This window comes from Parathielavia appendiculata, assembly GCF_033297405.1.
Source record: "Parathielavia appendiculata strain CBS 731.68 unplaced genomic scaffold N657scaffold_2, whole genome shotgun sequence".
Lineage (NCBI taxonomy): Eukaryota > Fungi > Ascomycota > Sordariomycetes > Sordariales > Chaetomiaceae > Parathielavia > Parathielavia appendiculata.
Genome location: NW_026944221.1, coordinates 2648837 through 2668018, shown reverse-complemented (window position 1 = coordinate 2668018; position 19182 = coordinate 2648837). Strand labels below are relative to the sequence as shown.

At 56.8% G+C, this 19182-nt stretch overlaps 5 protein-coding genes across 5 annotated transcripts; 2 read left to right on the top strand and 3 right to left on the bottom strand.

The window, feature by feature from the left end:
* The first annotated feature begins 195 nt into the window (after positions 1–195).
* On the top strand, positions 196–4411 carry N657DRAFT_641619 (uncharacterized protein). Its single transcript, XM_062792179.1, has 3 exons — positions 196–1449; positions 1503–3307; positions 3360–4411. Exons 1-3 carry the CDS (start codon positions 685–687, stop codon positions 4099–4101), a joined length of 3312 nt encoding a protein of 1103 aa, XP_062651383.1. The 5' UTR covers positions 196–684; the 3' UTR covers positions 4102–4411.
* A 238-nt stretch (positions 4412–4649) lies between these two features.
* On the bottom strand, positions 4650–9125 carry N657DRAFT_661683 (FAD/NAD(P)-binding domain-containing protein; the record flags this gene model as incomplete). Its single annotated transcript, XM_062795108.1, has 5 exons — positions 8349–9125; positions 8132–8248; positions 7187–8080; positions 6947–7133; positions 4650–6876 (listed from the first exon to the last, which is right to left on the bottom strand). The coding sequence occupies exons 1-5, from the start codon at positions 9115–9117 to the stop codon at positions 4650–4652; spliced, it is 4194 nt and encodes a 1397-aa protein (XP_062651382.1). The 5' UTR covers positions 9118–9125.
* Positions 9126–11578: 2453 nt separating this feature from the next.
* N657DRAFT_631399 (glutamate dehydrogenase) lies at positions 11579–13066 on the bottom strand (the record flags this gene model as incomplete). Its single annotated transcript, XM_062791052.1, has 3 exons — positions 11579–12612; positions 12684–12733; positions 12795–13066. 3 exons carry the CDS (start codon positions 13064–13066, stop codon positions 11579–11581), a joined length of 1356 nt encoding a protein of 451 aa, XP_062651381.1.
* Positions 13067–14204: 1138 nt separating this feature from the next.
* N657DRAFT_641617 (uncharacterized protein) lies at positions 14205–15564 on the top strand. The gene has a single exon (XM_062792178.1). The coding sequence runs from the start codon at positions 14612–14614 to the stop codon at positions 15161–15163; it is 552 nt and encodes a 183-aa protein (XP_062651380.1). The 5' UTR covers positions 14205–14611; the 3' UTR covers positions 15164–15564.
* Positions 15565–16148: 584 nt separating this feature from the next.
* Positions 16149–17168, bottom strand: N657DRAFT_565375 (uncharacterized protein; the record flags this gene model as incomplete). The annotated part of the gene is made up of 2 exons (XM_062788354.1): positions 16149–16935; positions 16993–17168. The coding sequence occupies 2 exons, from the start codon at positions 17166–17168 to the stop codon at positions 16149–16151; spliced, it is 963 nt and encodes a 320-aa protein (XP_062651379.1).
* Positions 17169–19182: the final 2014 nt, after the last annotated feature.

Sequence of the window (19182 nt, the reverse complement as noted above, 5' to 3'; positions counted from 1 at the left end):
TTTGAAGTGCGGGATATGACGAGATTCGAGATAATCAATCGTCCCTCGTATTCTCGCCTTTTTCGGCGTGGAATAGTGTGATTGGCGATTCATTTTGGCAGCGATGGCAGGAGGAGGGGCGGGAAGTAGGGTGTCTGAATCGGTGGGGGGATTCCGATTTTGGAGTGCCCTTTTTTTTGTCCATGTGGAGGCGGGGTAAGGTATTCTAAGGGTTAGGGTCTACGGCGCGTACGCACATGGCACGTCAGGGTTTCATGAGGTAACCTCTTCTAGGCGAAGAGCTGGACAGAGCTAAGGTTTGCATGATGGGACGCTGGGAATTTCGACTCCCAGCTCGTGTACGTCCGTATTGTTTTCATAAACAACAGCTTTAGAGCGCTTGGGCTGATTGTAGCGGCTGTTGAGGTACGTACCTTACCGGTCCATCAAACTCAACGCGTCGAGAAAGTGGGGCAAGTCACGTAATTAAACAATTGAAGCGCGTCCGAAGTCTGGGGAGCTGTGTTTTGTGCCATTTGCTCGCTCCTTCTTTACAAGTTCGACTTCGAATCCAACCTTGTTGAACTATGCCCAGTCTCTTAACAAACGCCCATTTGATGACTTGACGAATTGATACATCATATTCATCCTTCTGTCCATCTCCAAAATCCGTTTGTTCATCACGTCGTCCGCCCAGCCTCAGCAATGCCCGCCGCTACTCTACCCCAGAAGCGGGTGTTCGGTGAGGCATCGAGCGCGCGTCGCAACATCGTCGCCACTCCCATCTCCTCGAAAAAGCGGCGTCTAGATGAGCCATCCTCCTCTCCTGCAGTCCGCCTCGGCAGCTCCCAGAATGACGGCAGGGGCAAACTGGCCTCAAGCCAGCAAAAGAGTACCTTTGAGAGCGAAGTGCTCGAGCGCATGAGCCAGGACATCTCGGATCTCAAGCAGAGCAATGCAGAGAAGGACCAGATTTGGGATCGACCACCTGTACCCCGGCATTTCGACCCAGCGAAGCACAGTCTCTGTTTCCAGGCCATCGAAGCTGAGGAGGGTACCGTTGCTGGCGGCCAAGCGACAGTGAAACTATTTGGTGTTACCGACAATGGAAACTCTGTGCTGCTGCATGTGAAGGACTTCAAACACTATCTCTACGTCGCTGCTCCAGTGTCCTTCACGGCCGAGGACTGCCCCAAGTTCAAGGCCTATCTCGAAACACAACTCGCCATGCACCAAGCCGTCATCCATTCCGTCACCCTCACCATGCGAGAAAATATATATGGCTTTCAGGGCAACATCCAGAACCCCTACCTCAAGATCACCGTCACAGACCCAAAGTTCATCAACAAGGTCCGCACCTTGATCGAACGGGGCGATGCCAATTGGAAGGGCATGTGGAAGAGCGCCGACGGCACCATCATGACCTATGACAACATCCAGTACCTGCTCCGGTTCATGGTGGACTGCTCGGTATGATTGGCACAAGTGCAAGCTGCGGGGAAGGAGGCTGACAGTGAGCGCAGATTGCCGGCATGGCTTGGGTTGAGGCACCGGCGGGCCGATATGCCCTCATGACCGACAAGCAGTCCAATTGCCAGATCGAAGCTCAGATGAGCTACAGAGACCTGATCGCCCACAAGCCCACCGGCGAGTGGTCCAAGATGGCTCCCCTGAGAATCCTTTCCTTCGATATCGAGTGCGCGGGCCGCAAAGGCATCTTCCCTGAGGCCAACCACGACTCCGTTATCCAAATCGCCAACATCGTCACCAAGTATGGGGACAAAAAGCCATTCGTGCGGAACGTGTTTTGTTTGGATACCACCAGTCCCATCGTGGCCACTCAGATCATCTCCTTTGACAAGGAAGAGGATATGCTCAAGGCGTGGAGGGATTTCCTTCAGAGGGTCGACCCGGACATCATCATTGGCTACAACATTGCCAACTTCGATTTTCCTTATCTGCTTGACCGAGCCAAGCACCTGAAGGTTCACGGTTTCGAGTACTGGTCCCGCACATACGTCAAGTCTGTGTCAAAGGAGACCAACTTTTCCAGCAAGCAGATGGGCAACCGTGACACCAAGGCCACCAATACCAATGGACGTCTCCAGCTCGACCTTTTGCAGTTGATCCAGCGTGACCATCAACTACGGAGTTATACCCTGAACTCAGTCTGCTCTCATTTCCTCGGCGAGCAGAAGGAAGACGTGCATCACTCCATGATCACCGAACTTTTCGAAGGCACCCCCGAATCCAGGCGTCGGCTGGCCTTGTACTGCCTCAAGGATGCCTACCTCCCTCAGCGATTGATGGACAAACTATCGTGCCTCGAAAACTACACCGAAATGGCAAGAGTCACAGGCGTCCCCTTCAACTTCTTGCTCGCAAGAGGCCAACAGGTCAAGTTCTTGAGCCAACTCTGCCGGAAGGCTCTGGAGCAAAAGCTGGTCATTCCCAACGTCAGGTCAGAGTCGTCCGAGGAGCAGTACGAAGGTGCCACCGTCATTGAGCCTACCAGAGGCTACTATGACGTGCCAATTGCCACGCTGGATTTTGCTTCGCTGTACCCGAGTATCATCCAAGCACACAACCTCTGTTACACGACCCTCATCAAGAAGAAGGATGTTGAAAAGTGGAATCTGAAGAAGGAAGAGGACTACATTGTCACACCCAACGGGGACATGTTTGTCACCACCAAGCAGAGGAAAGGCCTGCTGGCCCAGATCTTGGAGGAGTTGCTCGCAGCTCGAAAACAAGCAAAGCGGGAGTTGGCTGCTGAGACGGATCCCTTCAAAAAGGCGGTGCTGAACGGTCGGCAGCTGGCCTTGAAAATTAGCGCCAACTCTGTCTACGGTTTGACAGGTGCGACGAACGGCAAGCTTCCCTGCCTTGAGATTGCCAGCAGCACCACAGCTTTTGGTCGTCAGATGATTGAGAAGACAAAGCAGGAAGTCGAGCAGAGGTACTGCATCGCAAACGGCTACTCCCACGATGCCCAGGTCATCTACGGTGATACCGATTCCGTCATGGTCAAGTTCGGTACCAAGGACCTGGCGGAAGCCATGAAGCTCGGGGAGGATGCCTCGCAATTCGTCTCGAGCAAGTTCATCAAGCCCATCAAGCTCGAATTCGAGAAGGTCTATTTCCCCTATCTTCTCATCAACAAAAAGCGTTACGCAGGGCTGTACTGGACCAAACCGGAGAAGTACGATAAGATGGATACCAAGGGTATTGAGACGGTCAGGCGTGACAACTGTCTCCTGGTGCAAACTGTCATTGAAAAGGTCCTCAGGATGATTCTAATCGACCAGGATGTGCCGGGCGCGCAAGAGTATGCCAACCCATTCCGGCTGTTGCTGAACACTAAATGCTGACCGTCGTAGATACGTCAAGGACACTATCGCGGACCTTCTGCAAAACAAGATCGACATGTCCAAGCTGGTCATCACCAAGGCCCTGACCAAGGACGACTACGCCGCAAAGCAAGCTCACGTCGAACTAGCACAGCGGATGAAGAAGCGAGACGCCGGGTCGGCGCCAGGCCTCGGCGACCGTGTGGCCTACGTCATGGTCAAGGGCGCCGCGGGCTCCAAGAATTTTGAGCGCTCCGAGGACCCCATCTACGTGCTTGAGCACAACGTCCCCATCGACACCAAGTACTACCTCGACAACCAGCTGGCCAAGCCGCTGGGCCGCATCTTCGAGCCCATCCTCGGCGAGACCAAGGCCAAGTCGCTGCTCACGGGCGACCACACGCGCTCCATCTCAGTCGCAGCCCCGACCATCGGCGGGCTCATGAAGTTTGCCAAGAAGACGCAGACTTGTATGGGCTGCAAGAAGCCGTTGACGGGCAAGGATGAGAGCCAGGGCGCCGTGTGCGCCGACGACGCGCCGCGTGTTGGGGAGCTCTACAAGAAGACGCTCGACAAGGTGTCGGACCTCGAGGTCCGGTTCGGCCGGCTGTGGACGCAGTGCCAGCGCTGCCAGGGCAGCATGCACTGCGAGGTCATCTGCAGCAGCAAGGACTGCCCCATCTTTTACATGCGCATGAAGGCAAAGAAGGATCTGGAGGATGCGAATAAGGAGTTGGCGAGGTTTGATTTTGACCAGGCTGCTATCTGGTAGTGGGCGGCCGACAGCTTGTGTGATCCGGTAACGAGAAGGAGGCTACGGCGTTTGGGGGACGGCATATATATCATGGGTTAGGATTGGATTTGTTGGTGAGTATGGGTATTTGGTGACTTGACTGGTGAATATCTTTAGTCCGTGTCTATTTCATGAAGTTCTATGACTGTTTAGGTCTATTCCTCGTCCGAGAACTTGAAAGGCGAACGCTCTACGGTAGGTCATATTGCTTGTTTGAACTCAGAATCAACTTCCCCTTGGATTGTTGCCTTTGGCTCGAGGATGATAGGCTATCTAAGCCATCTAACTCTGGCACTTGGTCCAGCCAAATGTTTAAGCATCGTTGTCTAAGCAAAATGTGCCACCCTGTCGTGAGACAGTTTATCGGAAACATATTGACCCCTAAACCGAGCAAACACAATGCACTCCGACGACACCCTCACCTCGTTTCCGAAATTACAAAACACGACAAGGGTATCCCGCCAAACTCTATCCACTCAAACAACCATTTGCAAAATCCCTAACCTTCCTTTCTTCGTACACTCACATCAATACAACAACTCGCCACCGTGAACCATGGCCTTGAACCGATCCTCGGGCTCCTCGAACCGGTACGCCTCCCCCCGCGTCACCCGATCAACCTCCTCCCTCACAAACGGGTACACATCCTTCCACGCGTTGCGCCCCATCCAGCCGTCCAGGTGGCCATACCCGGGCACGACGCGGCGCCTGTACTCTCCGTCCTCGAAGGCGTCACAGAGCGTCTCGTAGGTGCGCTCCGTCGCCTCGGGCGACAGCACCGCGTTGTCGCGGCCGACAAACAGCATGACGGGAATGCCGCGGAGCCGCTCGATGTTCTCGGGTGTTGTAAGCGGCTCGCAGAGCGGCGCGTTGGTCATGACGTGGCCCTCGTAGCCCATCTTCATGAGCAAACCCAGCAGACGCATGTTGACGCCGCCAAAGAAGCGGTCGATCTGCCGGTGTGTGGCCTCGTTGAGATTGGCGTGGTTCCAGCACCGGCCAAAGACGAGCGAGGTGCGGTGGCAGGCTGCGTTGTTGCACATCTCCTTGCGCGCCTGCGGGTACAGGCGGAGGATCTGGTTCAGGGCTTGCTGCACTAGGGTGTCGTTGTGCGAGGTGCTGCACGAAAACCAGCTGCCGGCGAAGAGCGAGTAGAGCTTGTCCATCGGGATCGGGCCAGCCGTGACCTTGGCCATATTGGCGGGGCCCCAGACGGGGTTGAAAAAGACCTGCGAGCAGGTGATGCCGAGGATCCAGGAGGTAGGGATGGTGCCGTCGAGGAGGCCTGATGCAAAGGCTACGCTGCCCATGCAGTGGGCGATGGTGTAGATCTTGGCGGGGCCGTGGACAGAGCGGATGTGCTCGAGGCAGGCACGCAGGTCGAGGCGCGCGTCGTAGGTCGTCCACATGTTGCCGGCGATCATGGTCTGGCTGATGCGGTGGACCGTGACGAAGACGCGGTAGCCGGCGCGCGTGAAGTAGTTGACGGCGTTGTAGGGGATGGTGGGGAGGGCGAAGATCTGGTGGTCGACCGAGGCGCCGGGAATCATGAACAGGTTGCGGACGTTTTGGGGGTCGTTGCCGGGGACGTGGGTGGGTTCCCAGATGTGCATGCGCGAGCACACACTGTCCGAGGCGACGATCTCGACGGACTGGTCGGGTGGTGTGTGGTTGATGAAGCCGCTGAAGGTCTTGGTGGGATACTGGAGAGCGGTAAGGGGCGAGAGGAAGAGAGAGAGTGACTTGCGGGTGAAGTAGGTCAAGAACCCGGCAGCGCTGAGGGCTTTCCTGACCAGGTTGCTCCCCGTGGGCGTCATAGTGTTGATCTGCGAGAGGAAGTCGGCCAGCTGGATGTGCATCATGCCCTTGGCGATAACGGCTCCTCGCCTCCAGGCTTCTTCGTCGTCGAGATCGGCACACATGCCGGGCACATGCTCGCTGACTGTCACGTACAAGGTGCTGGTGGCTCGCCAAAACTGCAAGGGAGCCAAAGCGACAGACGAGTCGACTACCTTGTAGCCGTGGAAGTGCAGCTTCCTGCCGTTGATGCCCGTCATGTCAAAGTCGTACGTCAAATTACGGGTGCCAGGGGCCTTGTTGTTAAGGATGAAGAGATTGAACTCTCCCCGCTGCACCATGAACGGCGACCCGGGGATGGTTGGACAGACGAACGTGCCCGTCAGCATGCCGCGATGCTGCGAATGCTTGATCAGCTCCTTGGTGTCAAACGCCTGAACGCTCAGGAAGAAGCGGGCGCTCTCGCACAGAGACTTGGCCGTGCGGTGGGCGAGCTCATATGTCTCGCGGTTGTCCTCGGTGAGGTTCCGGTCGTGATGGATGAAGCCGGACATGACTTCGGTGAAGCCAATGCCACTCGCGCTGAGCTCTGAGGCCGCGCGGATGACATTGTTGGCCACGATAATGCTCTCCTGTTCCTCCACGGCTTTGACCTGCTCACGCTTCACTCTGGGTCGGTGGCGTCGAGGGACATGATGAGGCTCGCCGAGCAGGTTCAGGATGCCGTTCTTCTCCTGGCTGATGGTGAGACCCTTGGACGCCGCGTATGCCTCGACAGAGCGCTCAGCCAGCGCAGCGATCGTAGCAAAGGGGTTGGCGCCAAGAGCCGTGGGGATCACCGAGCCATCCGTAACAATCAGCCCATCGTGGGTCTCACTGCCCTCTCCAGTAAAGACTTGGCCCACGTGGTTGGTTACACCAGTGTTACCCGTGTTGTCTCGGGCCATGCTCGCTCCCCTGAATCAAGGTTAGACTATGCTCCAGCATGGTAGCACAAAAAAGGGGCAATGGAGGGGAGGTTACATACCCGATGGGATGAACCGTAACCTGCTGGCCCAGCAGCTCGTAAAAGGGGCTCTGTACGAGGGTGCCGCCAACAACCTCAGTTGCCCGTCTCAGCAGCTCATTCAGCTTCTTGACGTGATGACTTCGTGCAACGCCGAGGAACTCGAGCACGGGCTTGTCGTCTTCGAGGGTCAAGACAGCTTGGTTGCCTGTGATGATGGTCAGCATGGAAATCCGGGAACAGAGTCTTGAATGGTCTTACTGTCGTGAGACATGACCAGATAGACCTGCGTCCTCTCCACAGCTCCGCTTTTGAAGTACGGGCCCAAGAACCGGCTGCCGTAGCGTGCGAGCGCAGCCTGCGCCCTTTCAACAATGGTTTCATTTTTGGGTTCTTTCTTGCCGGGCATGAAATCCAGCATCGCCTGGAGGAAGTGGGACAGGGCCTGAGGAACGGCCCCTTCCTCCAGAACGAACCCGTCAAGGGGGTTGTCGTTGCCCTCCCGGCAGTCAATGACGCTGGTGATGGTTGGCCCGATGGGGTTGTATGGCGACGGAGTTTCCCGCCCAATGGCGTTGGCCGTCTCATCGGTGTTGTAACCAAATGCCAGCATGTCGCCGTTCCCGCTCATGTTCTGGCCGACCATGTCGCTCATCTCAAGCCCCATTGCCTTGCTCCGTAGGAGAATCTCGGTCGTGGCAATGGCGCCCGCGCCGAGGAAGACGGCGTTCTTGGCGTGCACCCACATCAGATCGCCATGGAGGTTGGCTTTGAACAGGCCCCTATTCCTCCCGTGCCAGGCAAAGTAGACGCGATAGCCCTCGCCGTTCTTGATCTTCTCGATGTAGCGCACCTCGCACTCGCAGAAGATCTCGGCGCCCCAGTTCCAGGCGTCGGCAATGTACGTGACGAGCGTGGTGTTCTTGGAGCCGTCATTGACGCCTGTTGCGTCCTGGCCCGAAAGCGACGAAGGCGACATCTCGACGCCGCAGCTATTGGGCCCGTTGCTGAAGCGCGTCGTCTGCCGCACCTTCTTGAACTTGTGTCCCAGGTTCAAGAGCTCGGCCTGTTTCTGCAGCAGTTTCGCCTTGGGAAGCTCCGGCCACTCAGCCGGATACTCCTGTGGCTCGAGTACCGCGGCCACCTTTTCGTAATCTGCAGCGCGTCAGCGAACTCACTCGTCCCAGACTACCCGTCAGGACTTACACTTGTCCAAACCGTCCACATTATCCCTGATCTCCGGCGGCCAGGCCTTCATGGCCAGCGTCTCCTTATCCGCCTCCATGAACACATTGGCGTTGATCAAACTCGTCCCACCAAGCCCTATAACAAACGCATCCACAGTCAGCGTCATCATCTCCTTTTTCCTCTCTTCCCGCTTTTTTTCCATCAACAGACAGACAGAAACGGGCATGAGACTCACCATTCCCCACAACCGCACTCTGCCCCCTCCCAAGGATCAAATGAAACAAGCCGGTCGGATCCCCACCCTCGACCAGCTTGCCCTTCAACCAGCTCGGCGCCAGCGTGCCGGAATAGTGCAGCTCCTTAAACGCGTCGACGGTGCCCGAGGGGTACTCGCCGGGCCACTTCTCGCGGCCCCTCTCGAGCAGACAGACCGACTGCCCCGTCCTCGCCATGCGCGAGGCCGCGACGCCGCCGCCGTAGCCCGAGCCGATGACGACCACGTCGTAGGCGCTGCGGAGCAGCTCGACCGGCTTGGAGAGGCGCGGGAAGGCCTGGGCTTCTTGCCGGCCGTCGGTGTAGGTGCGGACTTTGGAGCCGGGGCGGTTGTTGTGCCTTGTTGTTGGGGAGGAGGAGGAGGAGGAGGATGGGAGGTCGTCATGGTCGTGGCGGACCCCGGGGACGGGGTAGGATCCTGGGAGCGGGCGGGAGTCTTTGCGATTGAGGTCCGGGGTGGAGGGGGTTGCTTGGGAAGTGGTGTAGGAAGTTGTTATGAAGCTAGAGGCCGAGCCAGGGATGGGGCTGGAGTCTGAGCATGAGGAGACGCTTGGGTCTGGAGACGCCGGGCGTGCGTTGTGGAAGGGGTTGTTGGTGTTGTTGGGGTTTGCGGCGCCGTTCAGGATGCCCATGGGGTTGGTGTTGCCGTTCAGCGACGGGGTAAGGGGAGGCGAGAGGGGCCCATTGACCTGCAATGACCCTGTCGGATTGGATGTTGATGACTTGCCCATTGTGTCGGCTTGAAGGTAGGTAGGCTCGAGTACGTTGCGCCAGAGCAGCTTGGATACCTTGACTGAACTGGTGTAAGGTTTCACTGAGGAGATGTTAAAAGATGACACAAGACCGAGTCAAGGCGATGGGACTGAGAGGGAAACCACTATAAGTTAACCAGAGGATGTGCTCCCTATCAATACAGATGGGTTCATTCGGGACTGCGGAATGGAGTGTCTCGGAGCCCCAGAGGAAAGCTCCACGGCTCGGGGGTGTCATCTTGAAAAACCCGAGCCTCGTCCGCAAGACGATGGTGAGACTATGAATATCACATGGTAGTTTGACCTTTCTGGGTCAAGCGCTCCCGAACCATGGCCTAGGCAGTTGAATAACGGTGCGGACCTACCCACCCTTTCTGCTTGTTCGCCATGTGGGGAGGACAACAAGAGAGCTAGCCGCTCGTTCTGGAGCGTGCCATTTTTCAAACTCGATCCCGGCGCAGTCCTCAGCTGCGGTCAGTCTCGCCGGGGCAAAAATAATTCAAGGGAGTACTGCACTGCCATTGGCCAAGATACCGCAGCCAAGGACATGTCCGTGAGAGGGTGGTAGTCCGAGGAGAGGGTGGTGGAGTAACCGTCAGCACGGGTCGGCCAAGGCCACAGTTTCCGGAAACCACAGCCACGAGACACCCTTGTTTTGGTATCACCGAGCCCTAACTGCCATGATCGATCGTCAATCGAAGAGTTTGCTGCCTTGGGGCGTGTGTAAGCCGAGCATGCGATCAGGACGTCTTGGATGTTATACGATCCATGAGGTGTCGGCAGAAGAGGAGTTGGAGTCAATGAGGGCGCCACTGCCGCCGGACACTCGGCACGTATGGAGGAGCCTTGCGAGGAACAATAGCTCTCACATGTGATCGACCATTTACTCCTTCGCCGGTTGCATGCAGCCACAAGGGGTCAACAGGTCAAGGTGGCTGACCGACGACTCGATGCTGTGAATTGCGGCGACCTGATCACCCGAAGAAAGTTCCATTTTCATCAGAAGCCAGGGTCTCAAGCGTGCTGACGGCGCTGACTATTGGGTGGAAAACGAAGGGAGGGTGCCAGCCCTGATAGGCTGTGGTCGAGATCCAGGGGCAGCCAATCCGCGGGGGAGCGCAAATCGTGACCGTTCCCTTCGCGGGGAGGTGGGGGAGGGGGTGCGTAAAGGCTGTGCAAGAAGTTAACTGACCTCCGAGACCTGGAACCCGGGTGCCTTGCGGCGTCGAATATGTACTCAGGACCCATGCAAGGGACTCAACGGGAAGTGCTGATGAGCCGACCCGGACAATGAGGTCGGCCCCCGACCCTTCAGCCCTGGCCACGGGTCACCCACCATTCACGGGTCAGCCCGCCGCCAAACCACGGCGCCCACCAGTGTGGAACTCGGTTGGCGCCATCAACAAAGGGCACTGCCCTGGCTCCTCCCGATTCCGCCCTCGCGTGCCGGGCCGTGTCGCGCACTACCGCGTTGTTTTCGTACCGTGGGGTTTGCGACGCGGGGAAGACGATCCATCGCACTTCCCACGAAGGTCAGTCAATCCAAACTCCAAATGCCCCAAACCGTCTCCTGGCCCTTGGAAGCGGAGCCATCTCCGGCTCAGCGCTTCTTGGCAGAATCTGGGACGTGTGCTTGGTTACTCCCTGAGGAAGGCGCTGGTCGGCTGAACAAAAGCTGAGGAATGCGTTGAAAGCGGCGGCGGTCCTTGGGTTCCCAGCGGCTGGGACTGTTACGTGTGGTAATTGAAAGCTTAAAAAAGGACCTGGTGCCACGGAGTACAGCAGTTCGTTGAACGTTTGGTACGGAGGTAGACTGACAGTAAACTTCCGATGCTGTGGCCGAACCCTTGCTTGGCTGATTGGAGGGCAACGTTGAACTGTGCAAGCCAAGGTCCTGAGGTACGGGAGAAGAGGATGTTTCCGAACTTTGTACGACATTCGTGTGACAAGTGACATTATTGGAACAATCCTGTCGGTATCAAGTCGAAACCGAATGTCGTTTTTCGTGATGATCAACTTAGCCTGGAACCATGCGGTGACAAGGGCCTGTGTAACCGTTACCCAAGAGGCACCCGTCTATCCGCGGAAGGAACATGCCGCTGCGCATACGGATTGAATATTGGAAGCTACGGAGTATCAGAGCGGAAGCGGGGAGGGGCGTATATTCCAGGTTGGTATTCCGATGCCAGATACCAAAATCTCGCCTTCGCTTGTGATTGGTTCTTGAGACATTCATTTGATATTGTATTTGATATTGTGAAAGCAATCGCTCCTCTATACAGGTAGACCCAGGAAATACCCCTTCCCTTCCGCTTGCCGGTTGACCCAGGGAATCATGTCGTAGAACTCGTGCGACCCAACTCCATCCATAAACGCCAATGAGGACCATAAGGAAAAGCACACCTCACTCCCTCGACGAGGCTGATGCCGCCCGTCCCCTTCACCACCAGTCGCCGTGGTCGCGCATGGCCTCGGCGACCTTGACGAAGCCAGCAATGTTGCTGCCAGCGACCAAGCTGGGAAGCTCGCCCTCGCTGCTCTCGACGTACTCCTTGGCCGTGTTGAGGCCGAGGTAAAAGGCGTTCTTCATGATGTCCTTAAGCTTCTGGTCGACCTCGTCCTTAGTCCACGCGAGACGCTGACTGTTCTGTGACATCTCGAGGCCCGACACGGCGACGCCGCCGCAGTTGGCAGCCTTGCCCGGGGCGTACCAGATGGCCTCGCCCTTCTTCTGCCGCCGCTCGTTCTCAAACACCTCGATGGCCTCGAGCGTGCAGCCCATGTTGGAGCCCTCGGCGATGAAGCGGGTGCCGCCGGCCACCAGGGCCAGCGCCTCCTCTTTGTTGACCTCGTTCTGCGTCGCGCACGGAAGGGCGATGTCGACGTGGCCGACGTGGACCCACGGGCGGGCGCCCTCAATGTACTGGAGCTTGCCCTTGGGCGTGTACTCGGCCAGCGCCTGACGCTTGGCCTTGAGCTGCATGATGGCCTCAATGTCCTCGACCGTGACGAAGCCATCATCGACCGCCACGAGCGAGCCCTTGGAGTCGGAAAGCGAGACGACGGTGGCGCCGAGCTCGATGCACTTGAGCGCGGCGTACTGCGCAACGTTGCCGGAACCCGAGATGGCGACACGCTTGCCTTCGTAGGTGCCGGCACCAGCGAGCTCAAGCATGTGGCCGACGTAGTACACGAGGCCGTACCCGGTGGCCTCGGGCCGGATGAGCGAGCCGCCCCAGTCGAGGCCCTTGCCGGTTAGGACACCCTCGAACTTGTTGCGCTCACGCCGGTAGGCACCGAACATGTAGCCGATCTCGCGGCCACCCACGCCAATGTCGCCGGCGGGGACGTCGGTGTCGGCGCCAATGTGCCTGGAGAGCTCGCGCATGAAGGAGACGCAGAATCGCCGGATCTCGGCGTCACTCTTCCCTTTGGGGTCGAAGTCGGATCCACCCTTGCCACCGCCCATCATCACTGGTGTCCCCACCACATGTCAGCAAAGTGCTTCTCAGTCCCCGTTTGTCTTGCATTGGGCTGAAACTTACGGCCAGTAAGCGCATTCTTGAAGATCTGCTCAAACCCGAGGAATTTCAGACTAGAGATTTGTTAGCCTGAGGCCTTCCTCTTTTCTTCTTCCTGTCTCCCAATTTCCTTACATGGAGAGGTTGACGGAGGGGTGCAGACGCAGGCCACCCTTGTAGGGGCCGAGAGCCGAGTTGAACTGAACACGGTAGCCCCGGTTGACTTGAAGGTTGCCGGCATCATCTTCCCAGACCACGCGAAACTGGATAACACGCTCGGGGATCGAGGCAACCTTGAGCGCGGTGCGGTACTCGGGGTTCTTTTGGAAGAGCGTGCTGTTCTCCAGCGTAAGGGCGAGCTCCTTGTACGCCTGCTCAAACTCCGGCTCAGAAGGAAGTTGCGACATTGTGACGGGTGATCGGTTGAATTTCAGAGAAGTCTTGGACGGTCTTGTCGGGTTCGAAGAGAATCGCCCGGGATATCACACACGTCGACTGACCTACACTGCGAACTGCGAAAGTGATGAGGGAACGAAAGGGTGAGGATGTGTGAGGCGGGAAAGGGACCAGATTATATACAAGAGCGTCTGGCTACATGGTGGGGGGCTGCAAGGAGGCGACGGCTGGTATGAGACGACACGAGGGAACCATGCTCGCCGGCTCCGAGAACAGGCCGTCCGAAAAAGGAGGCCATAATTGTGGTTATGGTTGGGGCTTCCCCAGCTCGTAGCTCCGTTTCAAATCCCGCTCGACTTCGATTGGGCGCGTCGAACCATGAGAGGCGGCGAAGCCGCGAAGTCGACTGCATACCCACACGAGATGTTCCCTGTCCGGGACGAGTGGCCACGTCTTGGCGATGGTTTGGCCTCGAGCCGCGCCGGTTTTCGCTCCCCTCTGGAACACGGCACACAGTTCATCCCACGCCCGGCACCACGGAACACCTGGCCCGGTTGTGTATCTGCTCTGCTGCTGTAGGGGTGATCATCCTCTCGCCACTGACGGATTGACCGAGATATATCATTGACAATGTGCTATCCACATGGTCTGCTTATCGATAACGTTAATCGCGTGTGCCACTGATGTTCGGCGACGACATTCATGATTTTGGAGCACCATGACTTTCTCGGCATGCTCGCGTGCCTTTACCTGTCAGCGGCGATGTGAGTGGCCGCTCGCTGTTTGGGGTCGTGCTTGACAACATCCCTTCGCGTATTCGCGGAAATCCATTGGTTGCCCTCAGCAATGAATTGATTGACCTTTTGGCGAAGTAATGAGCGCACCTCAGGCGGAGCGCCTTGTCAGGGTCGTTTCTCTGACAAAGTCGTCCGGTCTGTTTTCGCTCGTCTCCGACTTCGCATCGTAACTTGCAGCGCAGTTGCAGCCCCTCGTCTCCGAATCATCCCGGATCTGGCAAGTGTGAGCATGGGTGCCCCCAAGCTTTCCCTCCACCTCGACGCCGCTGGGTACGTGGGCGAGGTGGGTTGGGCCTGTCCTTAAGTTTCCGATCATCCACCTCGATATTCCCTTATCTTGAGTTGCTAAAGGCAACTGGTAATTATTGGCCAACAATGTCGTTGATAGGCAAGTCGAATCGGTCCGTTGACTCGGTTCGTTGCTTTCGGCCTTCAACCCTATCGACGCAGCGTGTTGTTCGGTCCCTCTTCACAGAACCATGTCTCTCCCAGCGTGGACACACAAATCGCTCAACTCGTTGGATATCGACCGCGATGCCGGCTTCCTAAGGTAAGCGGAAAACAACATTCGATCGACTTGATGCCAAAGTCGAATTCCACTGTTGAGCGCATGCGACATCCAACACTGCGGTTCACGTTGGTCATCAGGTGGGGTCGATGTAACCGTGGGAAGTTTCCTTCATCGGTCGAGAACGTACCGAGTGGGGCCAGGAGTTGGCAGACATCACAGAGATTCCCATCCAACGACCTCTAGAGCACATGGGAAACCTCTGGGCCTTAAGTAATTTTCGCATCTCTCACATGCTTCTCACAAGGGACATCCGATCTGATGTCTTTGTCCTACGCCTTGATAACAGACTGCCGTCGCACTACGCCCGCATGCGACACGGTCCGCGTGTTACCCAACCACCCGTTTCGGGTGATAACCGAAGCAACACGCGGCGCCGAGATGCAGGGTCCTTGACGCTAGATAACCTTATCTTGAAAACTTCCGAGATTGTGGAACCCACGGCGGCTCATCAATGGCGAGTGCAGTTCGTGGGCAAGGAGGCAATGGACCTCGCCCCTGGCCTTGCCATCCACGGTCCTGGTTTTCTCGGCTCCTTCGAAAAGATCCAGTTCGGACCGTGGCATACGAATGGAGAAGATCTGTCAACGACGGGCACTGCACACTATAAACGCATGCCAGGTGTTGTATGTTATTTGTCGCGTGGGTGCCAAGGGTACTTACTGTGGAAGGTTGGTGATGAGACCAACACGGGGGCTTCCCCTGTCGTGGATCGGGTGTCGGATATGCAAGACATCGGCTAGACCAAAGGCTAGTAATGTACAGGTGTAATCGGGGATGGGATCCCGTAAGTGGCTAGGGCGTGTGCTACAGACCGTGCTGTCTGTCCGACGTTCTGGAGCGTGCGAAGGCCGGCACGTTGATGTTCGGGATTCCCGTCTTGCGGTTTGCCGGCACAGACCGGGCTGGGTCGGGTTAATGCGGGTGTATGGAGAAGATGCTCGACCTCCAATCATGAGGACATCCCAGGCCTGAGTCGAGTCCTCTGTATCTAATCCTGACATATATGTCGGACAGTTCCCTGGTGGTCCGATCTTCTATAAGAGCGTTGGCAAGGGTTTGTCAGTAGCATGGAATATGGGGTATCAAGTCAAGTGGAACATTCAACAATTCGCCCTGCATAGCTGAAACCTGCAGTAACTACAAATTTCTGAATCTTAGTGCCATGTAAGATGATAGCCATTCAAGATTCTTGTGACAATACCAAAATTAGGTCATACATGCAGGGTAAATCACCATTTTCCTTCCCCAAACATAGCGGGTATCTCCCAGCAATCTCGCCCCCAGTTGATAGAACGGAATAAAGAAACAAGAAGAGAAGTTGAGAAAGAAAGGCGGCTGATAGGGATGGAAAGGAAAAAGAAGCCGTTTCCGCAACACCACTTGATCCACCAGGGTCATCAACAACATGTGTTGAAGGTCCGGAGTATATACAGAAAGGTATTATCTTAGGAGGGGTGGGATACTCCCCGCTAACAAGCGACTTTCAACGAGAGAAATGAACAGAAAATCCTATGGTAAGTGAGGTAGGGAAGAAAAGTGTCTCTTTCAGGGCTGGTCTGATCTGGATAGGTACCCGTGAATGTATGGCCCTCAAGGCAGGCTTACACGTTTTCATGGTTACTCCCGTTCGGGTTCCAACTCATTCGGAGGCTCACTTGAATCCATAACCACACCATCACTCCGAACACCCCACACCCTTCTTGTACTTTAAGAAACCAAACTCTCTTACGAGACCTGCATCACCATGGGCCCAGCCACGATGATATCATCGGTCAGCACGCCATTCAGCGGGCCGGCGCTCGCCAGGTTGACATAGGTGATGCCGGCGATGCCCTGGGGTACGACGCAGCCGGCGGCCGGGTCAAAGGTGGTGAAGAGCGTGCCGCCGGGGACGCCGCCGGTTGTGAAGGCGCAGTGGGTGGCGCCGGCGGCGGCCTCGCTCTGCAGCTGCACCGTGGTGCCCGCGGCAACGGCCTGGGCGCTCTGCCCCGTGGCCATGGCCAGCGTCGGGAAAGCCGTCAGCACCAGGTTGCTGCCCTCGGGGCAGCTCGAGATGAAGGGGGCGGCGAGAGAAAAGACTTGTTTCGGCGAGAGGGGCGTGTCGAAGGCCTGCGGCACGGCGACGGCGGCGCTGGCGGTGCGGACAAAGGTCTGGTGGCGGGCCTCGACGGTCAGGATGGAGCCGGCGGTGGTGAGGATGGAGCCGTCCGAGACGAGGGCTGCCGCGCCGAGGTAGGCCGAGACGCCGACATTTTCGAGCACGGCGGCGGTTGCGACCATGCCGGCGGCGTCGGTGAAGCCGAAGTTGTAGGTGCAGGGCTGGACGGGCTGGACGCCGGCTTGGGCGATGGCGCCTTGGAGGAGGATGACGTGTTCCTCTTCTGTCTTTCCGATCTTCAGGAGGTCCTCGATCTGTCGCTGTTGAAGACCGAGCGCTTGGAAGTCGGTTGCGGGGAACTGTGCGAATCCTTGCTGGTAAAAGGTCGCTTCGAGCCACTCAAGCGTGAGGGCACTGGAGGCGAGAGGTCAGTGGGAAGCTCGAAATTGGGAAGACAGCTTTGTTTCTTACAATTGCAGGATGTCGATATCGGTGAGACCCAGGGCGGCAGCCGCAGCGTTTTGACGCTTTGCGTGCTCGTACATCTTCATCTGAGCCCTGCTCAACTTGGGAACGGCTGGTAGTGCCGTTGAAAGAGCCGCAAGCCCCGCGACGGCCGCCCCGAGGGTCTTCTTGATGGAAGGCATGTTGGCGATGTGGATGCTGACTAAGCTCTACTGATCCCTTTCTTTTGTTTCTTTTCCCTTCCTCTCGTCCCAGGTTCCCTGGTCGGCCAAAGCAGGTGAGTGTCGGAATAAGAGCAAGACCAGCCTGGCTGAAGAATCGAAATCCTGCCTGAGGGTCGCCTATTAAAAAGTCTTAAGATGGTAGAAGAGGTGTGTACTGGAAGAGGACCGGACTGAAAGAGGGACAGACTGAGCTGCTTGAAGGAGAGTGAAAGCAGACCAGCGCTTTGGGCGAGAAGAGTGATCAAGAAAGCGACAAGATGTGGTGGGATGAAGGAGGGAACAAGACAGGTATCCCAGCATGTGTGCAAGTGGGAAACGGCCATGAATAAAGACGACCTGCTGGGATGGCCCTCTCCCGAAGCTAAGCAGTGGCGGCTGTTGACTGTTCCGGCATCCGCATCACCTCATGGTGAACCCCTCCCGCGGGCGTCCAGACAAGGAAGGGGAGTCAGGAACCAGCAGTCGCTAGAATAATGCGGCCAGGGTAAGTGTGTGCCGCGTCTCTCATGGCTAGCGCTCAGGGCGTTCCCAAAGCCCCCGACAAGGTGGTGCCGATTCATCAAGCTCTGGGTTTCCAAGCCAGGCCGTCTATAGAAGGGGGTGATATGTGCAGCGCCAAGAGGAACTTCAGATGGTAAGGCCAAGAATACGGAGTAGGGACGTCGTCGTGTTTCGTTTCCTCGTTGCTGCCCTGCTGCAGCCGCCATGATAAAGTCATACCACCCCTTCCGCGTTCGTGCAGCGCCGGCATGAGGCTGAAGGGCACCAATCGGACCAACGCTGGACATGTTTAAGGTTGCGATGAAAAAGTTGTTGAAGCAGCGAGGTCGATGCAAGGTTTAGGTAGCCCCTGCTCTGGGGAATCAAGCGAGCGGGTCCGCTGCAGAGACTTTGATTGGCCACTGAGGGGGCAAAACGCCAAGGTGCTCCAGGGGCCTGCACGGTTCCCACGCTGCGACAGTGGCGCCCACGATGCCCGTCTCAGCCATGTTTCAATCAGACGGAGCGCATCAACACCGAGGGCTCGGAAAGGTCTCGGTGGTGCACTTGCGACAACAACAATCTGCCTTCCGGTCAATCTTCCAAAAACTTCTAGAGGCTGGAAACTTGAATATCTCTGTTTCAACAGCCTGGGAGGCTGGAATTGGGTGTTGAGCAACTAGCGTGGGCGATGTTGAGTCTTGAAGCTCTATCTGGAGACCAGATCTAGCCTTGAACAATTTGTATTGCGAGAGGAGACATTCTCGGTCTGGGACGGGGATACCCTTTGCCTCACAATCGCCATCCATTTCATCAGGACTCGGGAACAGATTCGCCCGCATAATCCCGGTTGATCATGATATTTGCCGGCGTGGACGGAAGCTTGTCTCCTGGATCAGCAAGCTCCTGGCACGTTGTGTGACCGGCACAGGGCTGTTTCCCGCCCTGGGGCCTGACTGTCTTTTAGAACCCGAGATCCGGTGCTCAGAGGTCTAGTTAACTAGGTAGGTTTGGAAACTGCAGGTGTGTTGCAGCTCATCCATCCTCCCGTCCCTTCACGACGGGCGGGAATGCAGGTACCAATGGAATTGTCTGGAATAACCCCCCGTAAATTTCGTGACTTCACTGTAAGTCTCCTAGCGGGGTGCCATATCGACTGCTCTGGCTGCTCTGGAATCCAAGACCCAGTCCTGCTGAGTTGTTATCTCACCATGAATTGAAAGACACCGTTCAACCGGCTGCAGCGCCAGTATAACTCCGACCAGCAAGCCATCAACCCACGCGGCACGCTGTATCTTGACAAACACCGATGCCGAAGGTAACCTAAGGTACTGTACTTTGACTATTAGATGGCTGCCTTATGTGTTCTGCCCTCCTCCTTCCTCTCTCCCCTCTCTCTGTCTCCTTCCGCCCGTCTGCTGTCTGTCTCCCCTTTTGATGACCCGCTAACAGCATTGCCCGAATTACTACCGTCCTTGCAACACCGACGCCC

Coding starts and splice junctions, on each gene's coding strand:
- N657DRAFT_641617 (XM_062792178.1), top strand. CDS start 14,612: ATGGGAAACCTCTGGGCCTTAAGTAATTTTCGCATCTCTCACATGCTT.
- N657DRAFT_641619 (XM_062792179.1), top strand. CDS start 685: ATGCCCGCCGCTACTCTACCCCAGAAGCGGGTGTTCGGTGAGGCATCG. Junction 1,450..1,502: donor GGTTCATGGTGGACTGCTCG/GTATGATTGGCA, acceptor CAGTGAGCGCAG/ATTGCCGGCATGGCTTGGGT. Junction 3,308..3,359: donor GATGTGCCGGGCGCGCAAGA/GTATGCCAACCC, acceptor TGACCGTCGTAG/ATACGTCAAGGACACTATCG.